This window comes from Primulina tabacum, chromosome 14, assembly GCF_025594145.1.
Source record: "Primulina tabacum isolate GXHZ01 chromosome 14, ASM2559414v2, whole genome shotgun sequence".
In the NCBI taxonomy this organism is placed as follows: domain Eukaryota; kingdom Viridiplantae; phylum Streptophyta; class Magnoliopsida; order Lamiales; family Gesneriaceae; genus Primulina; species Primulina tabacum.
In genome coordinates, this window is record NC_134563.1 from 3442321 (window position 1) to 3468586 (window position 26266).

The 26266-nt window shown below is 30.9% G+C and overlaps 1 protein-coding gene across 1 annotated transcript; it reads left to right on the top strand.

Annotated features, from left to right (window-relative positions):
- Positions 1-10678: 10678 nt before the first annotated feature.
- On the top strand, positions 10679-11591 carry LOC142525565 (ethylene-responsive transcription factor ERF027-like). The gene has a single exon (XM_075629877.1). The coding sequence runs from the start codon at positions 10723-10725 to the stop codon at positions 11371-11373; it is 651 nt and encodes a 216-aa protein (XP_075485992.1). The 5' UTR covers positions 10679-10722; the 3' UTR covers positions 11374-11591.
- Positions 11592-26266: the final 14675 nt, after the last annotated feature.

Consider the following 26266-nt stretch of genomic DNA (forward strand, 5'->3'; position numbering starts at 1 on the left):
CTTCAACGAATTCTTTTGCTACCCTAAACAGATTTGAAAAAGAGTTAAATCGACTTGAAAACAAATAATAATCCCATGTCAAGAACATATATACAATCCGGAATAAATAAAGAAATTGGTTGCTTGAAAACTATCAAGAATTAAAGTAAAATTAAACAAATAATCTTATATGTAAAATGATTTTTAAAAAATACACACACACATATATATATACACACACCTAGATAGTTGAAATTCTTGAGCATGGCTGCAACAATTGAAAGACATGTTAAATCATTATCAACCAGCAAAATGCTAATTGAATGGACCGATTCTTCTGATGAAGAAGAGTTGTTTATGATTACTTTTTCACTCTCCATGTTTTCTTTTCCCTTTCTTTTTGATAATGGTAGTTGGGAAAAGGACTGAGGATGATTTATACAAGAAGGTTTTTATGTAGTTTGGTCAACTCTGAGGATATAAAGAAGGTGACACCAAAAAGAAGAAAGAAAAAAGCCTGTGAAAATATAGAAGAAAATGTAGGTTTATGCTTTGGATTTTAGTCAAGTCCCTTTATTTATTTTCTCCCTTTTTCTACTCAATTTAAGTTCCATTTTATCTCTTCAGAATAAATTTTAAAACGTGGTTGTGTACAATAGGCTCCTCTAATAATGGCCATGTATATGTTCTCAATATATAATAATAAAATTGTTAAGAAATATTGTTTTAATTAGCGACGTTTTTTCGCAATATGATAACTACGACAACGGTTTAGTTTTTAAACCGTTGTCTTTGAACGCACTTTCAACAACACCCTCAGTTACAACAGTTTTTAAATGGCCTACAACAACGGATGTCGTTTAACGTTTTTCTTGTAGTCGATATTCTCAAGGGTGTACATCCCACAACAAATATTTTATCTTTACCTAGTATTTTTTTTTTTAAGAAATTTTTTTCGCCATCTATATTTTCCTCTTTATGATTTTTGATCAATTATATTATTAAAATTAAGTTTTAGTCATGTATTCTTTTTTTTTTTAATTATATTGGTTCTTTGTTTAATAATTGTAGTCATTTTTCAATATAAGTGTTCACACGCGATTGACACGTCGTTATCTCAAGCAAGAAAAGACTAAAATGCCAAGAAAACAAAGATAGTTCACTATAATTGAAATTTGATGACATAGATTATGATAATCGTGAAGATGTAAATATAAAAAATCAAAATTGTAATTTTTCCTTTTTTTAAGAAAAACTTAGATTTTTTAAGATAAAATTTACACAATAAAAATTAACCAAGTTGCATTTAAATATCATCATTTTCATTATAAATATTTATTATTTATCCATGCATAATTATATTTTTCCGTCATGTTAACAGGTCTCAATTAGAGTAACTATTTTGGAATATCTATACTATATTATATTATAAAATTTGAGATCATTAGAGTAAATAATTTGGTATGATATATCACACCAAAAAATATTTCCAATTTTACCCAAAGATTCAATTTAAATAGATATTTCATTTTATGTACTTACTAGTACTTTTTAACACATCTCACAAATCTTTCTCCATATTTTTTTCAACTAATTCCTACACAATTAGTAAATCACTTTTAATATATTTAACCATCATTTAAGCATATATATATATATATATATTATATATATATATATAGACACACACACATGCAATGAATATTCTACGTCACTAGTCGATAATAATGTCAATACTTTCTATAATTTTACTAGAAACAAATAGTTTGGGATCTAACGATTAAGGGTCGGGGGAGAGTAATCTCTCTTTTAACAATAAAAATTACCAATATGTTTATTTCTTATAAAAGATTATTTTTACCCTTATTTTAACCAACGAACTGCTCTCACAATTCCACCCCTCATGATCCCACAATTTGCATTAGTTACTCCTAAAAAAATTCAAGTGTACGAAATTTCTATATAAATCAACAGTTTTTAAAAATCCTATAGTTTTATTCATTAAACATAAATAATCTCACCCTTTCGAATAAAAAAAATAGAATTTTTAAACTCTAAATATAAATTGCAAACTAGTAAAAAAAATTGGGAACAAAGAAATAAATAATTTTTAGAAATTATTTTTTAAAAACAAAAACTATTATAATTTTACATGTGAACATTAATCTTACATTCTTAACAAGTGTCGCGATTCGCGTGTACAATTTTCCCTATTATCCCTTATAAAATACAAGAATGTTAGCATAATTATATTAAGCTGTACATTGATTTGCGTAATTGTAGCATTTTCATCTTGTGAAACATTTCCCTCGCTATTTAATTTTTCTTTCTGGAATTTTTTTTTGAAAAATTATGAAATTTAAATTTTTACCTCTTAGGAACAAGTAACGGTTTTCCAATTTTCTATCATTTTTACCAAGTCAATGGTTATGGAATATGATGAAAAATAAATGGAAAATTTTACATTAAAATTAATTCTAACATATAATTGTTGGGATAAATATAAAGTTTTTCCTCCAAAAAGATTGTATTAACAGACAATAGTAATTAATGACATTCTTATCCTCATTACTTTTTTTTTGAAACATATCATCATTTCTTACAAAACGCAAAAAGTCAACCCAATTTTGAAGTCCGTAAATAATAAAGAAATTAGTAATAATAAGTAGGGGTGGGCAACGGTCGGTTTGGTCCGATTTTACTCTACAACGGTTCGATTTTTCAGTTTTCGATTTTTCAGTTTTCGATTATATATATATATAAATATATTCGTATGACATGTTCATACACAACACAGTTATTTATATATATAATACTAGTAGAGAAATTTAGTAACTAAATATTGCTATTTTCAATATTAAACTAGCAATTAAGCACATAAATTCTGTAATCCATACATGCATTACAATATATGTAATTTATTAATGGCAAAAATAAAATATTTTTTAAGAATCGGGGAGGGTCGTTGTTTTTTTTTTTTTGGGCAACTCCTAGTCCATGGGCCAAGAAATTGGTTTTAGACTTGGACAACTTTTTTAATTATTAAAAAATAAAATGTTGGGATTAAATTGAAATCGTGTAACGATTTTTACAAATTTACCCATAAAATTGATTTTAATAAAATTAAAACTACTTTTTACACAATAAGTAATTAAAATATGATTTTAATTATTTATATTAAAATCATATTTTACATGAATTAATTATAAATGAATTAATTACAAATGAAATAAAAGAGTTGATTTAATTTATTAATTTATTTGATAATTTTGCCGGTTGATGACAAATAAACAAGATACGTGAATTAATTAATTGATATATATAATATTACGTGCATATGATGCAAAAACGATTATCGAGATTCGTGATCAAAATGCTATGTATATGTTATGATATTTTACTTTTATCGGTTTTTACTTGTTTGATATCATTTATTTTATTGGAATTGGTTTATGGACATTCCTTACCTATGAGATGTATCCATGATGTTCATAGAAATTCAATTATATTAATACATTAGAATTATTGAGAGATCAAAATTGAAGATGGTGGACATGATGATCAAATATTTGATGACCGAAAACATGTAAAATATTATATGCATATTAGGTCTTAGTGCATAAACTTGAATCTTTTTTATTTTAATTTGAGTAGGTTTCTTGTGAGACGGGTCAACCCTACCGATATTCACAATAAAAAGTAATACTTTTAACATAAAAATTAATATTTTTTTCATGAATGACCAAAATAAGATATATGTATCATAAAATACGACCCGTGTGACCGTCTCACACAAGTTTTTGCCATTTAATTTTTAATACTTTTTTTAATCAGAAAGATGACATGCAAAGAATATTAATTGCTACATATATAGCTTCGGTCATTAGCAAATATGTGTCAGGTAAAGCACATTTATCCGATTTATAAAGGATTTTATCACTGAAATTAAAAAAATACAAGGTTTTAGACAAATATTAATTTTACGAATGAGGTTTTTTTTTTGCTTTTTTTAATTTTTTAGAAGGATGTTGATGCAATTTTTCGATATATATTTATATATATACTCAAAATGTTCTTGGACCAGTTATCGGTGGTTTCTTTATAATTAATTCATGATTCTGTCCCGATGGAAGAAATGTATGCCTCGTACTGCCGATGATATAAAATTGAAAATGGACTTTCGTGAGAGTACTATTCATAGCACATATTGTAATTATATAAATATTTAAATTTGCAAAATAATACACGGTTGGTAGGTTAAATTTAAAAGGCCACATTTTCACATGCATAGTTCCGATGTAAGAATTAGACAATCAAATGAAAAATATATTATGGCCTGATGGGGTGGCTCAAGTTGATTGGATACGTGTACTTGTGAGCAATTGATCGTAAGTTTTATTCTATATCAATACTTTTTAGGACGAGTCTATCATATAAGACTTGTCTAGTATGATTTACTTGATTGACGTGGTTTATAAGTTATTATTGCATTTATTCCGAAGATTTATTTCGTGCACACCAATTGGTAGCGGTTGCAGGTTCTCCTTTTATCAGAACAAATATTATAATATACAAATATAATTTCCTAAAAAGACATCATAATATTTGATGAAAGTGAGCGAGACAAGCGAATCTGGTTCAAAGTAAAGAGTATAGCAGGAGAGTCCCACTCCGATCATATTTCAGCCTTAAATCGGACAAGCGCCAATACCACCAACAGAAGACTCGCCTGGATTTGATGAGAGCAAGCGTCGGTATTGAATCTGAATGTGCCGAAGTGAGGTTTAGTCCGTCTAATCATAGTCACCCAAAAAACAATTCTAAAGAAAGACAAATTTCTGAAACTTTGGCAATAGAAATAAAGAGAAGTATCTCCAATCAAATCGGCACATATTCAAACTAGCACAAAGAGATATATGGTATGGGATAGCTTTAATAATTTTATAGGTTGTGTACTTGATGTTCCGATGTTTGGAGTTAATGTGAGTTACCTAGAGGAACCAGTTAATAAAAAATGGAAAACATGCCCCTTTTTCCCTCCACTCTTCATCAAGCTTTCATGCCTCCAAGCTTTTCTTGGGATATAGATCTCTAATAAATTAAATCTGCAAATATTGACTAGCAGAAAAGAAAAATATGTAGATTGTGATATGAACTATAATCTGAGAAATATGTCCGAAAAGGATAGAATCAATATGTACAAGAATAATACACTCACTCTTCTTGGGCCCCTAGCACAAGGTAGTAAGAACTAAACACGAATGAATGCCTCTTCCCTTCTATGGGACTCGACACAAGTTAGCCAGAGTGGCCAAGTTCACTGTCAGCTTCGCTCCTTCCAACCACATGCGGTTTGTGTCTTTTAGAAGGTAGGTCGCACGTCGCACCCTATCTGCATCTCCCAACTGCGTGTCGTCATAGATGACCTCCAGAGATTTGATCCACCTTTCAGCCACAAGTGGATTTGTAGTACCAGCAAAATCATTGGGGTCCATCTTCCTGAAGAGCTCATAAACTGCCTCGGGGTCGTATTTCGGCTATAACCGTTACATTTAAACCCCAACTTCGTTATACATTACCACCTTGCAAACATAACATTTACACTCAATACCTAAAAAGATTAACACTTCGAACAATAATAAAAAGTAAACTTAAAGACTTGAAGCTGTGATCGTTTGAGTTCTTGGCAATCCAATAGCAAGCACTCGCCTTCATGACCTTTATTTGATAGCGACTAAAACTTCCCTCACGTTTTTTTAAAAAAAAAATCTTGAGATTTAAATAGTATAAAAGAACATAATCAAAATACTTGTATTTACAACAAAATCAGTAAATTGCGGAAACAAGAATCGTAATCCAACATAATAAAATTTAAGCCGTAATAACTAATAACATATCTTCACTAACTCCAAAATTGGTCATGCTCCTCCTCTTTAACTTGTTCTTCTTCCTCTTTAACTTGTTCTTCTTTCTTATAAGAAGAGAGAGATTAAGAAGTGAATATTTGGGTAACACTTAGCAAGTGACGGTCGATCAAATACATATAACAAATACATAAAAATACATATCTGAATAGAAAACATAGCATATCATTAACGTGAAGTACTGAAATTTCATCTAGTTTTTATGATTTATTGATATCGGTCTCTAATTGTTAATCCTCAAGGGTGCGAGCTTATGCAACGGTTATAATTTCACCGTATGGGGGTCATATATTATCATAATTTGGAAATCATTTCTCATTTCAAGTCAAATCGTATCAGTGATTGAAACATAATTCTTAAAACTGGGCATGAAATGAAGGAACAAGCTAGATCAAAATTTACAAGAACGTAACATAGATACGTGTATATACTTTTAAAAAGTTCGCTTACAATATTGCTTAACCAACGTGAAGGAAAAACTGATTTGCTGGTTGAAGTGCTGCCTGAAATTGCTCCAAAAACGGTTTGCCCTTACTACTTGAAATGGACAGCTCCTTGATGCTCGAAATGATGATGCCCTTTGTGATCGAAAATAGAGAAAATTTGCTGCTGCAGAGCTTCAAAAATCTGGATGCTAATTGCTCGAAATATAGTGTTTGAGTCTAGCTTTTTTGGTGTCTTCCTTTTGCAGAAGGGGGAGCCTCAAGAGTCAGCCATTTCAATGGACATTTAACATGGTTTTATTGGCCTTAGTCAGCCATTACCAGGATGTTACAGTCAGATTTATAAGGATGGTCAATGGTCCTTAATTTCGAAATAAAATGGCTTGAATACACATGGAGAGAGCTGTTACTATTCCATCGAATTCAGTTGTCCAAATTGAAGATTTCGGGTTGTTGCACACCTTGAATTCAACGTCCATATTTTATAAAATTCAATAATTTGTCTATGAATAAACTCATATTTTGATTTAATTTTTTGTACAATTTTCAATTTCTTTCACATACACAATCTCCAATATTTTTCCGTATTCATTCTTCAATACAATTTATTCAACATTATTCAATATTTCTCATGTCAAACACAAACTCTTTATCATCGAAAGATGAAAATCTGTGTCATCCTATGATCAACCAATTGCTCTTCTAGTCAAGACGACCTTCAATTCAGGTATTATTGGCATGCACCATTGTAGTGCTTGAATTGGGGAAGTCAAGCCACATACATGCCTACAAACGGAAACAAAAAATCGAAAATGTGGTGCTGAGACTCAAAAATTATATCAAGATTTCTTCGTCGTCAATCGCATCTATAATGAGAGATTTTTGAAGACGATTCTGAAGAAAGAGATCTTTATTTATTAGAATCGCGGACATTTTACAAATTATTATGTCTTACTTTGTCCAACGAAGGGACGCAACCGGTAAGCTCGTGCTGTCATCACTTCAAAAGGTTTAGGTTTAGGTTGCGATCTGAATGCTTGTATATGATGTTGTTACGAATACCTGAAGATAGGTGCATTGACAATGTTGGAATATTTGAAAACATTTTGCAGGGGGTGTATGATATGCAATATTTGAGGCAACCAACACTTACGGGTATTGCTTGACTAATTTTTGAAAATGCTGGGAAGGGTTTCTCGAGATGCTTGGAAGCATTGATTGCATACAATACGATAAGAAGAATTTTCCAACAACTTGGGAAGAACATTATCAAAATGGACACCAAAAAGAACATCCAATCATACCCCATGCAGTTGCATCAAGAGATTTATGATTTGGCATGCATTTTTATGAATACCAGGATGCAATAATGACATCGACGTGCTGGAGAGGTCCAATTTATTCTTAAACCTTGCAAAGGCTGAATCCTCTAAAGTGAAATTTGAGATTAACGAAAATGAGTACAATTTGAGATACTATCTCGCCAATGGTATTTATCCAACTTGGGCTATATATCTTTGTGAAAACCTTGCCCTACCCCTCTCGAAAAGCATAGAATTTTGCACGATATAAAGTGGGAGTAGGAAAAAATGTTGAGTGAGCATTTGGTGTACTCTAAGCATGTTGGCATAGAGTGTGAGATTCATCTCGCGTGTAAAATCGATCCAATTGATTTAAATTATATAATGAAAACATGTATCATTTTATATAACATTATTGTGGAGGAAAACAATGATAATATGCTAGAAGATCGTGATTTCTCAATACAAGATGATGAATATGCGCCCACAGATATTTTCCTTTCAAGAGATCTTACCGTAGAGTTCAACGTCTTTTTGAAGCAGTGTGTCGGCATTCAAAACCGAATATTACACCACGAGTTTCAAAATTAAAGTACTTGATTGAACATATTTAAAATTTATATAGGGATATATAATAGAATTCGTCCACTTTTTAATCATGTATTATTTTTAATTATGTGTATTTTAGTTTTTTAAATTATGACTATTTTTTATTATGTGTAATTTTTAATTATGTTTTAAAATATAATTGTGTAATTGTATTTTTTTAATTATATGTAATTTTTAATTTTGTTTTCTGTTTTTAAAATAGCAAATTATTAAATTGAATAAAAAAATCATAATTCAACATCATCTCACCAACAAGAGGTGATTTTGAACTTAGGAAATGTGTCACGCTCCAAGACTGAGGTTAGTCGAGATTGACGTTTTTCAACAATCACATAATCGTCAAACAACAAGTCTCGAGTCTCGTAGTACAGCATAAATCAAAACCAATTTATTTATCACAATCAATCGTTAAATTGTCTTTATAACTTAAAAAGAAAATATGCGAAAGCGTTTATAACGAAAACTCAAATAAAACTTAAAACGAACATAAACTCTATCTGATCTTTAGACTTATCTGGGTAGAAAGAGTAAGAGGTGAGTAATATGGTCGTCACTTAACAAGTGGGAGCCAATCGAGCACATACATAACAAATACACATGATTTTCGAAAACAACATATCATATCATGCATAAAATAATTCACATAACATATCATTGGCATCAACATAAGCAGATTTTACCCTAGGCACTGAAATTCTTATACTTTCTATAGTTTATTGATATCAGTCCTTAATTTTTAATCATCTAAGAGGATGAGGCCATATAATGGTTATAATCTCACCGTATAAAGACTGTAACTTATCATGCATTGGGATTCTCACTCATATCCAATTGAATCTTTACGTGCCAAAAACATATACGACAATCGTATCAAGAAGGGATAGAAACAGAACAACGATGCTCGACCGAAACTTTCAAAAATCGAAATAATTCATATACAAGTTATTTTCAAATAAACTCACTTGCCTTAGATCTGGATGCTAAAAACGTGAAGGGGATTTCGTTCACTAGGATTTTCGAATCTTTCTTAGATCTATACTGCTGCAAAGCTTCGACACTCGACAGAACTAAAAGAGCAAATTCTCGAAATTTCTTGAGAGCACTTGGGTGAAACTTTCAAATTTTGGTATAATTTTTAGGTGTGATTTTCGAATGGGAGGCTCCTCCTATTTATAAGAGATGGCTGCTATCTTGATCGTGTATTATCTTCGCGTTTAAACTTATGAACTAAACTTTGAGTTTAGGATAATTTATCTCTCTTTTATCCATCTCCTTGGAAAAAATTTGGAAACTAATCCTTAGCTCGAATTCCTGGCCTAATTCCAGCATCCGGTAGATTTTTTATTTTGCAGTACAATTTAATATTTACCCTTAAATTAGAAAAAAAACTCCTTATTATTTTCGAATTTGTTGATAATTTATCCTTAAAATAGGACTCTTTATTTTTTTAAAATTTTGATAGGTAAACTTTTGAATTACTCATGCATGCATTTTCTCATCATGTAGACTTTCATCTATGTCTCCATTTTCGAAAATTATGCATATGTATACATGAAAATTTCGAAATTTAAGATTGCAATATTATCTTGCTTGATCTCCATTTTTATCTTGATCCATATGTGTATCAACTTTATCTCAAATCTTATATATTTATCTTGTATTTTCTTCCCAAATTTTGAAATTATGTCTCAAAATTTTCAAAATTCACCTGTTTATATCCAATATCTCCTCATTTAAATTCTTAGATCTTGACCTATTTATTTATCTCAAAATTAAAATATATACATAATATCATTTTAAATTTCGAACTTCGTAGATATTGTATACATGATTTAATTATCCTACACAACTTTAGGTAGACTTGATGATCTTTAATAATAAGATAAAAAATTTGAATAATTTTGTACAATTTTTAATTACAAAATAATATATGAGTCTAGAATTTATGAGTTTTACAAAATATATGGCTATTTCCACAAATCTTCCCAAAACAAGTGCAACTGACAACAAGATGAACCAAAGTGATTGATATCTTAATAAGAGGAAGAAGAAAATTTCAACCCACGAAAGTACATCCAATAAATCATAAAGAAGAGAATAGAAAAACTGAGAACAACACTCTTCAACTTGCACAGCCACGTCAGAAAAACTCGTGGCACACGTGTTAAAATTATGTCCATCCACATCACACAAGTTGCCAGTCAGACATGAAACATACACAAAGAGAGAATTTTGATTCTGAAATGGGAAATACAGGGGAAAGAGATGTATATTTAAAAAGTGGTGTCCTAACAGCTATTCCGAATATTTTTTAACCTCAAAAACCTTAACAAGTACACTCCCACTTCGCCCCACAACCAAGGGGTCCGCGAAGTCTCCGCGCTTTTTCTGTGGGATTCTTTTCTTTTAAAACCACCCCGATTTTCGAGCATATCCAAATCTATGCCGATTTTGTAAGTTTGATGCATGGATAATCGAGATTCAAGACAAAATCCATCTTTACGGATACCCAATCAAAGCTATGATCAGGATCAAGAAAGTTCCTTAACAGCCGTCCCTCAGCAGCCAGCGGCAGGGGCTGGGGCTGGGGCTGGGGCTGGGGCCGCCATTCCCTCCCCCACATCAGGGCGGCATCCCATTTACCGTGGGATTAGATCCCGGGGCGGAAAGTGGGTGTCGGAGATTCGCGAGCCACGGAAAACCACACGAATTTGGCTGGGAACATACCCCATCCCGGAAATGGCGGCTGCAGCCTACGACGTGGCAGCGCTGGCACTGAAAGGCCCTGACGCTGCGATCAACTTCCCTTCTTTAGCTGAGTCGTACCCGGTACCAGCTTCTAACTCGGCTGCGGATATAAGGGCTGCGGCGGCTACAGCCGCGGCTTCCAGAGCGGTAATTCAGAGAGGCAGCAGGGAGGATGTCCCGCAGGAAGCTTCATCCAGCGTGGAAACCACCGAGTTTGTGGATGAGGAAGAGTTATTCGAGATGCCGAAACTGCTGGCTGACATGGCAGAGGGCATGCTCGTAAGCCCACCGAGGATGAAAACCGGCGGCGATGACGACGAATCGCCAGAAAACTATTCGAGAAACGATCATCTATGGGACTATCCTTGACTCCGAATCAAGGAAAAAAACGGTCAATTATAATAAGTTCAAAAATCTGTATATCCTACAATTGCCGCGTGTGGTTGGACTTCGATTTTATGAACAATTCCTTCATCTTGGATTGTACTCTTCTTCTCGTTTTCTCAATATCTCAGCTTCACAGAGTAGAACCATGGCTTCCCCTGCTTTTCCGTTCGAGGTTTAATGAATGGAAACAAGTTAATATCTATCACTGTAAAAAAAATACTCATCTAACTGATCTCAGAAATCCAGGATTTGTACTACAAATTTGTGATCTTGCCTGCAAATGGATTTCACAATGTTTACATATATGATCATAATGGATTTGGGCATCCGTGTGTGTTTTCAGTTCAGATTCATCTCAATTCCAATTATATTCGATAAGAATAAGTATATTGTGAAACGATCTCACGAATCTGTATCTGTGAGACGCGTCAATCTTACCGATATTCACAATAAAAAGTAATACTCTTAGCATAAAAAGTAATATTTTTTTATGGATGACTCAAATAAGAGATCTGTATCACAGAAATACAATCCGTAAAACCATCTCACATGTGACTAAGGGTTGGTTTGGAATTCTTACATACGATGATCTCAAGATTTTCAGGGTGGATCCACGTGGAATTTCTCAGGAATTAATAAAAAATTTAATTTACATATTTATTTTGGGTTTACGAGGTGTCGGCTTCAATAACAGAAGTGTAGTAATTATCCAGCTACACCCCATTTCGGGACACTGAGTTCACTTTATGAGGTACAAATGTTGTTCACAATAATATTGTCAATGGGTCCAATGTTTCAGAGTCTCAGTTACTGTGGAAAATTGGGACCATCTGGAAAAACGTGAAACGAAATATTTACTTCAATCATTCAGCATTGAATCTAGTTACGCCAATTATTAACGATTTTTTGGTTTAGTGATAAGAGTGAGATGTCAAGACTCGTATGGTTTTAGATTCAAATCTCACTTGCCTAATAATGGTTTAATTTAGATGGAAAATTCTTTCATTCGTTGTATATATTAATGTATCGACGCAAGCTGTACAATGAATTTTATAATTCATTTGATTTATATTTAAATGAAAATCAAAATATAATTATAAAAATAGTACCAGACTACACTGTCATTTTTCTACATGAATTAAAAATATACACAAAAAATAAAGGATAAAAAGACCCAAGAAAGAATAGAATTTATAACTTAATGTTTAAAGAATAAATACTTTATCCACTGAACTACGATAACTTACATACAAATTTTAGCATTTTATTAATATATAAATTATTATTAAAACAGACCAGGACGCCAAAAATTAGTTATTCTAAGTACCTCAAACTTAATATATAGTATATATAGGCAAAAACTTGTGTGAGACGGTCTCATGGGTCGTATTTTGTGAGACAGATCTCTTATTTGGATCATTCATGAAAAAATATTACTTTTTATGCTAAAAGTATTATTTTTTATTGTGAATATCGGTAAGATTAAAATGGAAAAGAAAAGTCATAACGTTTCACAATATCAGTAATCATATTGTCTTACTTATGTGTTAAAAATAATATAAAAATGTACGATTTGAAGAATTAAAAAAATACTATAAAATATTAATTATATTTTTAAGTAAAAAAATGAAATATTATATTAAAAATGACTTGATTTGTGCATGTCATTATGATAATGTGGTATACAAGTTTAAATCAAAATAAAAGATGGAACACGGAATTAATATTAATAATTACATGCTACATTATTGTGTTTTGGGTTCCTTTAAAGACTAAACAACCGTATAAAGGAAGAGGATGGACCAAATTTAGGGTATAAATCCAAAGTTAAGAGTATCGAAGTTTCTAATAATGGTAGATTTTCCTTTTAAAACGAAACCCAGAGTAAAAGGCCACACGCTTCCATAAAATACAGGTATATATATATATTTATCAATATATTTTCTATTATTTTCCTACTTTACTTTTATATAATTTGGGGTTTCGTAGTTAACTAACATCATTAATAACGCATTACATTATCTTGGTATAATATTAATTTCAAGATAATGCAATTCTTACACCAAATACAAAAGTACTCACTCATCTTCAACTCATCAACTCTAAACTCTGAACTAAAAAAAATATTCTCTATTATTTTATTCAGAACAACTAATTTATTCCACAAAATATTTTTGAACACTATAATTAAAAAATAGATAATATAAAATTAAAATGTGATTATTTTATTCAAGTAATAATATAATTCAAAAGATAAATTTATTTATTTATTGAATAAATAAAGTTTTAAAAATAACTAATTTACACAATAATATTAAAAATTAAGTTTAAAATATATTACAATAAAAAATTACAATTTTAAAAAAAAAATTATTAACACTAGAATATACACTACAAGAAATCTCATCTTTCACGACGTACCGTACGGTCAACGTCGCTAAAATGTAATATGTGGCGATATATTATGTGCTCAGTGTCGCTAAGATAGCAAATGAAAATTGTGTGCGCCCATTTTCTCATCTTTATTTTGGGTTATTTGGCGACTGTACAAAATTAATGCCTCACGAAATGTAAACTTTGCAACAAGCTATCACCAACAATAGTTCTTAGAGTGTATCTGATTGGAAATGGCCTAACAATTGAAAATATAACAAATCATTTATATAATCATTCATTTTAAAAAAGATAAAATTTGTATAATTGAATATTTTCAGTGAATTTCCTGAACTTTGTAAAAAAAAAAAAACAGATCTTATATACAGATATAATATTATCATATCACTTTACTCATTTTCGTATTCAGGATGCACATAATCACACAAATACAAATACACATAAATTCGATTGTGAGAGCGAAGTTTGATGTTTACCGAGTGAAGGGAAATATAATTTCATATTAAATTGATTTTCCTAATATTATCTATTCCTTGTTGATTTGATTGAGTATAATATTTAATTATGATTTTGCCTTTCTAGATAATTATGTTAAGATTTTATTGTGATATAATATCTTCCTTAAATCTAATTTCATTTTTGATAAGATTATGTGGAATATTGGGTTTGCCTTTTCTAGATATTACATTTATGATAAAGATCTTGAAGATATGATATTATTGATTTAACTCTTGATTTCTTTATTTTGTAGATTTCCTTGTGAGATGAAGTGAATTATAAATAAGAGAGATGAAGATTAAAAAGAAGTGAGAGAGTTTTAGTGGAGGAGTTCACGTGTAGGATTTTCGTGGAGGTGATTTTCTTGGGAGCTTAAAAGAAAGAATTTCGTGGGAAAAATTCAGAGAGTTTGTGTGTAGAATTTTCGTGGAGTCGAAGTGTTTTTCCTGGGAAGTTTTCGTGAAGAGTTTTCACGTGAGAAGATTTTCTTGGAGTTTTTAGTGAGAGTTTTTCTTGTGGCTTCTTCCTCTCGGTCAATATTCACTCATGTGTGCACGTTCAGAATTTCAGAGAAAACCTTATTCAAGAGACGTGCTGTGATTTAAAGAGTTGTGATAGGGTGTTGCTGTGAATGTTGAGAACATCTGAGGACAACATCTGGGAAGAAGTTGGCCGAAGATTGCTTCTCGTGGATCTACCTTTTTGGCTCACGTTTTTCTTTCTTGTTTTAGTATTTATTCTGGTTATTTGTTTTCTCAACTTGTTGAGGAAATTGATTTTTGTGAAAATCACTAGTGATAGGTTTTTTTTTGTAAACGGTTACGTTTTCTAGTGATTAATTTTTGCCATAAGGCACCGCACAAGTATTTATACTTGTGCATATTTAATCCCGTCCATCTGTTTATTTAAAGTGAATTTGTGTTACAAAATATAATATTCCGCTGCATGTTGTCCGAGATGTTGTAACATCTGGCACAACATTTAATTCTGAGAAAACACGAATTTACTATTTGAAATCATATTCTGATATTCTTATTATTTCGATCATCTGTCGGACAAAATAATCCTAACAAGTGGTATCAGAGCCTATTCTTGATATACTAAGTGCTGATTCTGGTTTTTATTTTGTTTTGACAGAATTATTTAATGGACACATCACTTGCTAACAGAGCACTTCGACCACCAGCTCCTAAACCTCCTGTCCAACAACAGTTTCAACCAAGGAATGAAGAAAACATTGGTTGCAAGTGAATCCTTTAGGTGTTGCCCTAGGTGTTGCCACACCTGGCCGCAACATCTGCAAAACATCAGTGTGTTTGAAATCCACAACTTCTGGAAATTCGAGTGGAGATGATGAATCAGAAGCTGATGATGAAGAGATTACTCTTGAGAGTGTTTAAAAACTGTATGAAGAATTGTTTGAGGATTGGACCAAAAGAAACAAGCTTAACTCAACTCTTATGAAAGAAAACACCAATCTAAAAGCCGTGGTTGCCAAACTTGAAGTAATTTTGAGCAAAAAGGACTTAGAACTTTCGAAGATCAAGGATGAGTTCAATAACGCAAATGAGACACTCACCAAGTTCAATTCAAGCACATCCAAGCTTGATTCCATAATTTGATGGGAAGAGATGACAAAAAAGGCTTAGGCTTCAAAGATAGTGTGTTTGAAATTTGTGAGTCTTCAAAATCTACTGTGTTTGTGAAAGGAAAAACTGAAACATTCACACCATCTCAAACTACATCTTCAACCAAAAGCTCTCCACCAAAAAGACAACATACTACACATGTTCCTAAGAGAAGAAAACGAAGGTATGTATGTCATTACTGCTTTAAGCCTGGTCATATCAGGCCATACTGTTTTAAACTCAGGGATGATCGCATGAATCAAAAATCGAGCCAGATGTTGCCCCGAATGTTGTCCAACATTTCCCGCAACACTTCCAACCGCCGACCTACAGTAAGACAAATTTGGGTACCAAAGATAAAAACTCATTGTAAAGTTGTCTATACTTCATTGAAAACTAACAATACAGGTCATTGGTATTTTGATAGTGGAAGCTCACGCCATATGACAGGATCACAAGAACATCTAACTAATTATGTTGAACAAAAATGTGGTAGAGTAACCTATGGAGGGGAACTAAAGGAATGATTGTTGGAAAGGGAACATTAAATGTTGAAGGACTACCAAAGCTCCACAATGTGCTTCATGTTGAAGGATTAAATTCGAATTTGATAAGCATAAGCCAACTGTGTGAAGATAATTTGCATGTCGAGTTTGATAAACATATGTGTGAAGTGTTTGATGAAACTAACTTGTGCATTATGACAGGTACAAGGTCTTCGGATAATTACTATCAAATAGGTGAAGGACTTTCATGCAAACATGCAGAAGTTAGTGAACTCGATCTATGGCATCAAAAACTTGGACATGCTAGTTTCAAAACCCTGAAGAATTTGAGTAAGTACGATGATGTACGAGGTATGCCTAACCTATCATCTAGTACACCATATGTTTGTGGAGACTGTCAAAAGGGTAAGCAAACTCGCGTGTCACATCACACGTTGCCCCACTTTGGGACAACACGTTTCCTCGAATTGCTACACATGGATCTTATGGGTCCTGTGGAAGTGGAAAGTTTTGGAGGTAAAAAGTATTCATTTGTTTGTGTTGATGATTTCTCACGGTTTTCATGGATAAGTTTCGTTAGGGAGAAATCAGACACTTTCAATGTGTTTAAAAAATTGGTAACAAGGATTACAAACTTTCATAATTTGAAGGTGAGAAGGATAAGGACTGACCATGGTAAGGAATTTGAAAACTCCTCATTCTCATCTGTTTGTGACAAGAAAGGTATTTCACATGAATTTTCTGCTCCAAAGAAACCACAACAAAATGGGATAGCTGAACGTAAGAATAGAACATTTCAAGAAATGGCAAGGGTGATGTTGACTTCAAAGTGCATTTCAAAGCGTTTTTGGGCAGAAGCCCTTAACACCGCATGTCATATTTCAAATAGGGTGTATTTGAGAAGTGGTTCGACTATGACATCGTATGATATAATTATGGGAAAGAAGCCTAACCTTAAATATTTTCATGTTTTTGGTTGTGTGTGCTATGTTTTGAATGACAAGGATCAACTTGCAAAATTTGATTCAATGAGTGATAAGTGTTTGTTTTTGGGATATGCCACTAATAGTCGAGCCTATCGCATGTTTAATTTAAGAACTAGGACTATTATGGAATCCATTAATGTTGTTTTTGATGACCTTGCAGATCTCAAAAAGAAAACAGCTGAAGATGATGTGGATGAGTTTCTGGAAATTCCAATATCACTGGAAAATGCAGATGTTGCCCCAGATGTTGCAACATCTGACACAACACTTGACACTGAAGCTGAGGACGAAACGAATAACGATGATGGACAGAATATTCCAAGTAAAATTCAGAAAAATCATCCATCATCTCAAATAATTGGAAGTATGCATGAAGGTCCAAACTCGAAAGAAAGAAAAAGTAGATTACCGAAAGATGGCTGGACTTATTTGCATGAGCTCCTTATACTCACAGATTGAGTTAATATCTACTGAAAATTGTCTTCAAACGAGATGAGATAGACAAAACTCTTTTTATTCAGAAATATAAAGGTGAGATTCTTATTTGTCAAGTCTATGTTGATGATATAATCTTTGGTTCCTCATCTCAAAAGCATGCTGATAATTTTGTTGAGTGCATGTCATCTACATTTAAAATGAGCATGGTTGGTGAATTAAGTTTCTTTTTTGATTTACAAATAAAACAAATGCATGATGACATCTTTTTGTGTCACTTTCAACTGCTGAATCCGAATATATGGCAGCAGGAAGTGGTTGCACTCATTTTTTTGTGGATGAATCAAATGATAGAAGACTATGGACTTAAAAGTGAAACTTTAGCTGTGTACTGTGATAATTCTAGTGCAATCAATATTTCAAAAATTCCAGTACAACACTCTCGAACAAAACACGTTGACATTAGACATCACTTTATTTGAAATTTAGTAGAAATAGGATTGATTCGAATTGAATTTGTTGGTACAAATAACCAACTGGCTGACATATTCACAAAAGCATTAGTTTTTGAGAGATTCTCCAACCTTAGGAAATCTCTCAGCATGTGTTCTGCCTGATCATACATAGATGTTGTCTCAGATGTTACAACATCTTGGACAACACCTAACATGCATGTGCATTTTTAGGATTTCGGCATTCTGCATTACATTCATACTGTTATATGATGTGTTATCACAATGATGTACAATCTTCTGATGCACTTACAATTTCTTGTTCTAATTTAATCTTAACACACTTGGACATGATTAATGATCTGTTTAAATCACAAAGTAGTTGAGGGATGTTCATGTACTCCATGACATTGACTCATACGAAAGGTGACTTGAAAATATTAAGTAAAAAGACAAAAAAATCAATTATGCATATGCTCTGTATCATAAGAAAAGATTGGAAAAAGCTACCTAAAAGAGTCCAATGAAGACTGTGCTTTTAGTGTGGGAGCTACCTCTTCTGAATTTATTACAGAAGGTAAAATACAAGAAATTGAAAAAAGCTACCTAGAAGAGTCCTAAAGAAGACCGTTCTTCTAGTGTGAGAGCTACCACTTCTATGATCAGAAAGCTGTTAAGTCACCAAGTGTGAAGAAAAATCAAAATTGTTTTTCTGGAATTGTGCGTGTTGTCAGAAGATGTTGTCAACATTTGTGAAAACACTTCATTTGTGAACATATCTCATACTTGTTTCATGTTTTTAATTTTGTTACATTCTGTTATTAGGCATAAATAGGTCATACATAAACATAACATTGTGAATATTGTTGGTCAAGAGGGTATGCATATTTTAACAGAGAAAATTCGATGAAAATCCGGATTTTGCTAGAAATCCAATATTTGTGATTTTTTTATGGTTCAGTGGTGTTAAAATCGATGTGGGTTTCAATTCTGGAAATTATTTTGAAATGATTTTGGACGCAATTATCTTAGTAATTTTGGATAGTGATTACGGGTCAAAGCTGATCTGGTCTCCTACGAGAACTTAGTTTCTGACTATCGTCTGGCTATGGAGGTAGATGTCCATTCTGGACAAAAAGGGGGAGAAGACGTGACTCAAACTCAAGGGAGTGTGAATTGAAAGGATCAAATGATATCATCTATCTGATACATTTGCTTGATTTCGTTTTTAATGTTCTGCTTTGTTAAGGTTCTGCTTCCCTGATGTGTTTCTGTTTTAATGAACTGTTAATGATTTTTGCAGCTGTTGTCTCAGGTGTTGCCAATACAACGAACAACACCCGTACTAACTTAATTTTATTCAGGGGGAGAAAAATTCTCATATTAAGGGGAGTTAGCTGGAGTTCAACTGAGAAATTGAGTTTGATTTGATTTTGTCCAGAAAGGCAAAAACCGGGAGATTGAAGGGAAATATAATTTCTATATTAAATTGATTTCCCTAATATTATCTATTCCTTGTTGATTTGATTGAGTATAATATTTAATTATGGTTTTGTCTTTCTAGATAATTATGTTAAGATTTTATTGTGATATAATATCTTCCTTAAATCTAATTTCATTCTTGATAAGATTATGTGGAATATTGGGTTTGTCTTTTCTAGATATTATATTTATGATAAAGATCTTGAAGATATGATATTATTGATTTAACTCTTGATTTTTTTATTTTGTAGATTTCCTTGTGAGATGAAGTGAATTATAAATAAGAGAGATGAAGATTAAAAAGAAGTGAGAGAGTTTTAGTGGAGGAGTTCACGTGTAGGATTTTCGTGGAGGTGATTTTCTTGGGAGCTTAAAAGAAAGAATTTTCATGGGAAAAATTCAGAGAGTTTGTGTGTAGAATTTTCGTGGAGTCGAAGTGTTTTTCGTGGTAAGTTTTCGTGAAGAGTTTTCACGTGAGAAGATTTTCTTGGAGTTTTTAGTGAGAGTTTTTCTTGTGGCTTCTTCCTCTCGGTCAATATTCACTCATGTGTGCACGTTCAGAATTTCAGAGAAAACCTTATTCAAGAGACGTGCTGTGATTTAAAGAGTTGTGATAGGGCATTGCTGTGAATGTTGAGAACATCTGAGGACAACATCTGGGAAGAAGTTGGCCGAAGATTGCTTCTCGTGGATCTACCTTTTTTGCTCACGTTTTGCTTTCTTGTTTTAGTATTTATTCTGGTTATTTGTTTTCTCAATTTGTTGAGGAAATTGATTTTTGTGAAAATCACTAGTGATAGATTTTTTTTTGTAAACGGTTACGTTTTCTAGTGATTAATTTTTTCCATAAGGCACCGCACAAGTATTTATACTTGTGCATATTTAATCTCGTCTATCTGTTTATTTAAAGTAATTTGTGTTACAAAATATAATATTCCGCTGTATGTTGTCCGAGATGTTGTAACATCTGGCACAACATTTAATTCTGAGAAAACGCGAATTTACAATTTGAAATCATATTATGATATTCTTATTATTTCGATCATCTGTCGGACAAAACAATCCTAACACCGAGGCATGAATTGTGGTTAACAGTGAAAAAAATTGGTATAAAAACCTAACTAATAACCTATACTAAGTGGGGGGATTGGTATGGAAAAGCCAGTGATTTTAACTAAATCATTTTTCGAAAGGGGCTGGTGGGCTAGACTGGCTCGCCCCTGAGTATATAGATTTAAAGTTTAGTCGTTTTAGACGTAGTAAGACAATAGTTTAAATAGAAGAAAAAGAGTTACCTGTGAGTGAGATTTAGATATCTAGGATTATTTTTTCGAGTGATGGAAGAGTTGATAGAGGTGTTTTTGTATAAAATACAAGTTGGATTATTGACATGGAGTGCATCACGTGTTATTTCTGATCGTACGGTACCTCTGAAGCTCGAAAGAAAGTTTTACTAAACAACAATTAGACTTACTGTGGTGTATATGGAACTAAATGTTAGGGTGTGAACCGAGGGCACGAGAAGAAGATGAAAGTCTCCTGAGATCAGGATGTTAAGGTGTAAAAAGTAATATTTTTTCATGGATGACCCAAATAAGATATATGTCTCACAAAATACGACTCGTGAGACCGTATCACACAAGTTTTTGTCATAAATTAAACTTGGTGACCAATAAAATTACTCATTTAATTAAGTTATGTGAAAGAATAAGAAATATGCAAAATAATCAATAGCAAGAGAGACCACGAAGACTTTGTCTTCAACAATTGAACATGGCTAAATCCATTTAAATATAAATGAGAATATAATAAGAGATAAAACACAATTAAATAAAAAAGATTCATATAACCAAATCTAAGACCGACCACGGTCCGATTCAAATGAAAGTAAAACCGAAACTGAAACATTTCGATATAGTTTTGATTCTAGGATATGGTCTCTTGTGAGACGGTCTCACGCATCTTTATCTGTGAGACGGGTCAACCCTACCGATTTTCACAATAAAAAGTAATACTCTTAGGGTGTGTTTGGTTGAGTGTATTAAATAAGGATAGATTAATAGTCAAATATTTATCGTTAAAATTTTAAGATGTTTTAATAATCATTTTGACCCGATTTAATATCCAATTTTATTAATCAAATAGTTATCCATAAAATTGGATCTTAAACTGGGTCAAAATGATTATTAAAACAACTTAAAATTTTAACGATAAATATTTGACTATTAATCTATCCTTATTTAATCCACTCAACCAAACACACCCTAATTAACATAAAAAGTAATACTTTTCATGGATGACCCAAATAAGATATATGTCTCACAAAATACGATCCGTGAGACCGTCTCACACAAGTTGTTGTCTGATTCTAGATTTTAACCGTGTTCTTGTTACTTTTTGAATCGATTTGAATTAAAATCCGTATATATAAATACATATATTTTAAGATCCAATTGGCACGTTGGATACTAGTCTCGATGGAGATAATAAATGAACCCGTGTGCAATTAAGGGGACGATGAAGTGATGACGTCACGTCAAAAAGATAATATTTGTTGGTATTAGCTCGCATTCCCATAATCCCATCCCGCCAGCTGGAACGCTTCACTAATAAAAAAAAGCACATGTCCACTGCCCAAAATCAAGATGCCAAAAAGAAAATTTCAACATTTATGGTAAAAAAAAAAATCAAGAATCTTATTTTATTTTTTATATATATTATTTTTTATTTCGAACATAAAATCAAATACATATTAAAAAATATATAGACATTACAAAGATCAATTTAGCAACTAAATACATATTTCCATCGTTGTATATGATAAAATAATATACATAATTCATTCTAACGAGAATCGATCAACATATTCTTAGATCAATTATTAGTTTTTTTTTTTTTTTTGGCAAAATAATCCATTTTGGTTAACGACGAACGTGACAACACGTCGATCAATTAATGTTAAATCGATTTTTTTAAGAAATTTTTTATTGAAATTATTTATTTTACTAGACTAATTAATTTATTATTCTAGTTTTTCCTTTCACATAAATAAAACCTAGATAAACCACTCATTAAATAAAAAGAAAAGTAGGTATACCTCGAAATTATACCACACGTGATTTAATATCATTTTCAGTCCGAATTTATTGATTACTAAAAATGTCCAAATTCAGAGTATTGTTCGAATATACAATGAATCCAATTGGTTCCCACTTGCTCTGAGTTTAGCATCAAACTGGTCACACACTGGCCTACACGGTTATCACATATTCATGCACACATTTGTTTAATTAAATTTCAAAAAGGCCAACTTTGTTTTATTCGGTTGGCAATAAAATAAATAAATTTACCAAGAAAATTATATTGTGTCTGATATTAATTTGAATAAATTATGGTTCTATTTTCTTAAAAAAAATTTATGGTTCATTTTTTCTTAAAAAATTATAATTATGGTTTTTTTATATATAAAAAACGAAGTTTCCAAACTCATATTTTTAGATTTAACAAAACATTTATTAAAATTCTCTTATATTATCTGTTAAGATGATCTTGCCTTTGACGTTGTGCCACTCTATTAATGAAAAAAATTGAATGATTGAACAAAAATATTTTTTTGTTTATAGTAATACTGCCAAGATGACCTTCTCGAAAACACGAAACATATCATCTTTATTTTAAGGCAAAAATTTGTGTGAGCTGTCTCACAGGTCGTATTTTGTTATGCGGATATCTCATTTGGGTCATCCAAGAAAAATATTATTTTTTATGCTAAGAGTATTATCTTTTATTGTGAACATCGATAGGGTTGACTCGTATCACAGATAAAGATTCGTGAGACCGTCTCACAAGAGACCTATTCTTATTTTAATTGATGTTTAAACTTTAAAAATTTTAATATTTACTAAATGTGTGTTTTATTATTTTGAGATAAATAATAGATAAAATAAAAAGTTTTAAAAAAATAATCCAAAAAAAATTACAAAATTAAGATAGAGAGCGGTGGACATGATGTCTTTGGAATTTTACTTATAGAATAATGATATAACATCAAATATATTATCAGTAATATATGATGAACATACACAAAAATTATCACACTGAAGTCATATTTTAACCAATTACAGAATCAAAATTCTATTTAAGCCAACTTAATGTATGATTTTTGGAATTCCTAAATTTAACATCCGATTAAAAAATCCCACATATCGTTAATAGACAAACGTGACATCGGCAACGTCATCTGATACCGAATCTTAAGATATCAAGTTTAAGATTAAGTTTCGAAATCAAGATTCAATTATAATTCAGAAGAACTTCATTTAATTCAATTCAAAAAAAAAATTAAAAAGAATAATAAACCTCTATTAATTAATATATAGTTTTTTTTTACCAAAAAATATTAATATATAGTTTTAATTTCTGTAAGAGGCAACGGGCACGTTGGATACGCGTTTCCATGTGGATAACCAATGAACCCGTGTGCAATTAATTGAGAAAAACATGATGACGTCATGTTAAAAAGAGTGATTTTGTTTTTATTACCTTGCATCCCTCTTTAAAACTAGGTTTTTTTTAAAAAATATTATAAATTTAAAAAATCATTGTAAAAATACGACAAATTGTTAAGGTTTGTAAAACTAGTAAAATCCGGTACTTATCGAATTCATATTTTTTATTTTTTTAAAAAAAATAAGAAAAAGAAAGTGGGGGCACGGGGCACGGATTCTAAGAATCCGGGCCAGATTGGTTTACCACGGTTTAACAAAAAATCGTCGCTAAGGCAAATCCGTGAAACACTGTCACGGATTCTAAGAATCAGTGTCCACTCCGTGTGTTTTCTTCCTTTAAGTAGAACTGCGGATATTCTTTCCATCATCGTCGAAAATAATTGTTCCTCATATTCATTCTCGCAACTTATTTCTTTCATCCGATTTATATGTGCAAAATCCATCTTTTCTACTTCGATCATATATTAATATTATTTGTTGATTTTATCGTCTATTTCATTTGAAGAGATACGAAGAGATAATGTTTAATTTCGTTGATAATATTATAATTATATATTAAGAAGTAATTTTTTTGTGTAATTTTTTTTATAATACTTGTCATTTATTTCAGATATTAGCATCACCCGTTGATATTATTACAAGTTCCATATAATTACGTCTGAGAAGGTAATTTAATTAGTTTTTTAAATATTTTGTTTGTATTATTTATATTATATTAATGCAATTATAATTTTGTTCACTAACATTATATGATTAAGTATAATTTAGTTAAATAATATATTTTTAATATTAATCGCGATATTAAAAAATAGTTTGAATATTAAAAAAATAATAAATATGATTGTTTGATTTTTGAAAATATTTCAAGGTTAGTATTTTTAATATAAATAATTTAATTTAATATAAGAATGAGTTAATATTAGTGTACTTAATACTAATGAAATTATAAAGTATTTTGTTACGTTTTTAAAGTATATTGAGAATAAGTTTTAAAATTTCACGTAATTTTAACCTCCGTAATTTATAATACAATTAATATTATAATTATACATATATTATACATAAAATTTCACGTAAATATAAAGTCCGTAATTTATATACATATTCTAATTCCAATAAAATAATTAATATTTTAATTATTGTAATTAAATTAAATATAGTTATTATTATTATTACTTAAAACTACTAGGATTCAATTAAGTATAGTTTTTATTATTATATCACGTAAATATAATTATTTTAAATATAATTATTGTAATTATTGTAATATTATATCACGTAAATATAATTATTGTAATTATTGTAATTGTTGTAGATATAATATTATATCACGTAAATTAAATATAACTATTGTAATTATTGTAATTATTGTGGATATTATATTATATCAAGTAAATATAATTATTGTAATTAAATTAAGTATAGTTATTACATATTGTAATTATTGTAGATATAATATTATATCAAATAAATATAATTATTGTAATTAAATTAAGTATATTAATTAAATTTTGTAATTATTGTTGATATAATATTATATCACGTAAATTAAATATAACTATTGTAATTAGTAATTATTGTAGATATAATATTATATCAAGTAAATATAATTATTATAATTAAATTAAGTATAGTTATTAAATATTGTAATTATTGTAGATATAATATTATATCACGTAAATTAAATATAACTATTGTAATTATTGTAATTAGTGTAGATATAATATTATATCAAGAATGTTCGATGCTCGGTGATCGACACCGCATTTAAATAGGCAGAAGACCAGAAGGGAGTCACGGGTTTGCGGGTCACGGATAGGGTCACGGATATTGAATCCGTGACCCTTTGCCACGGAAAATCCGTGCCTTAGCGACGATTTTGGTTAAATCATCGTCAATGGCGACGGTTTTGCACAAACAGTCGCCGATCTCCCTTTTATTTTTTTTTAAAAATAATTAAAAAAGTTAAAATCCGCACACACGGAT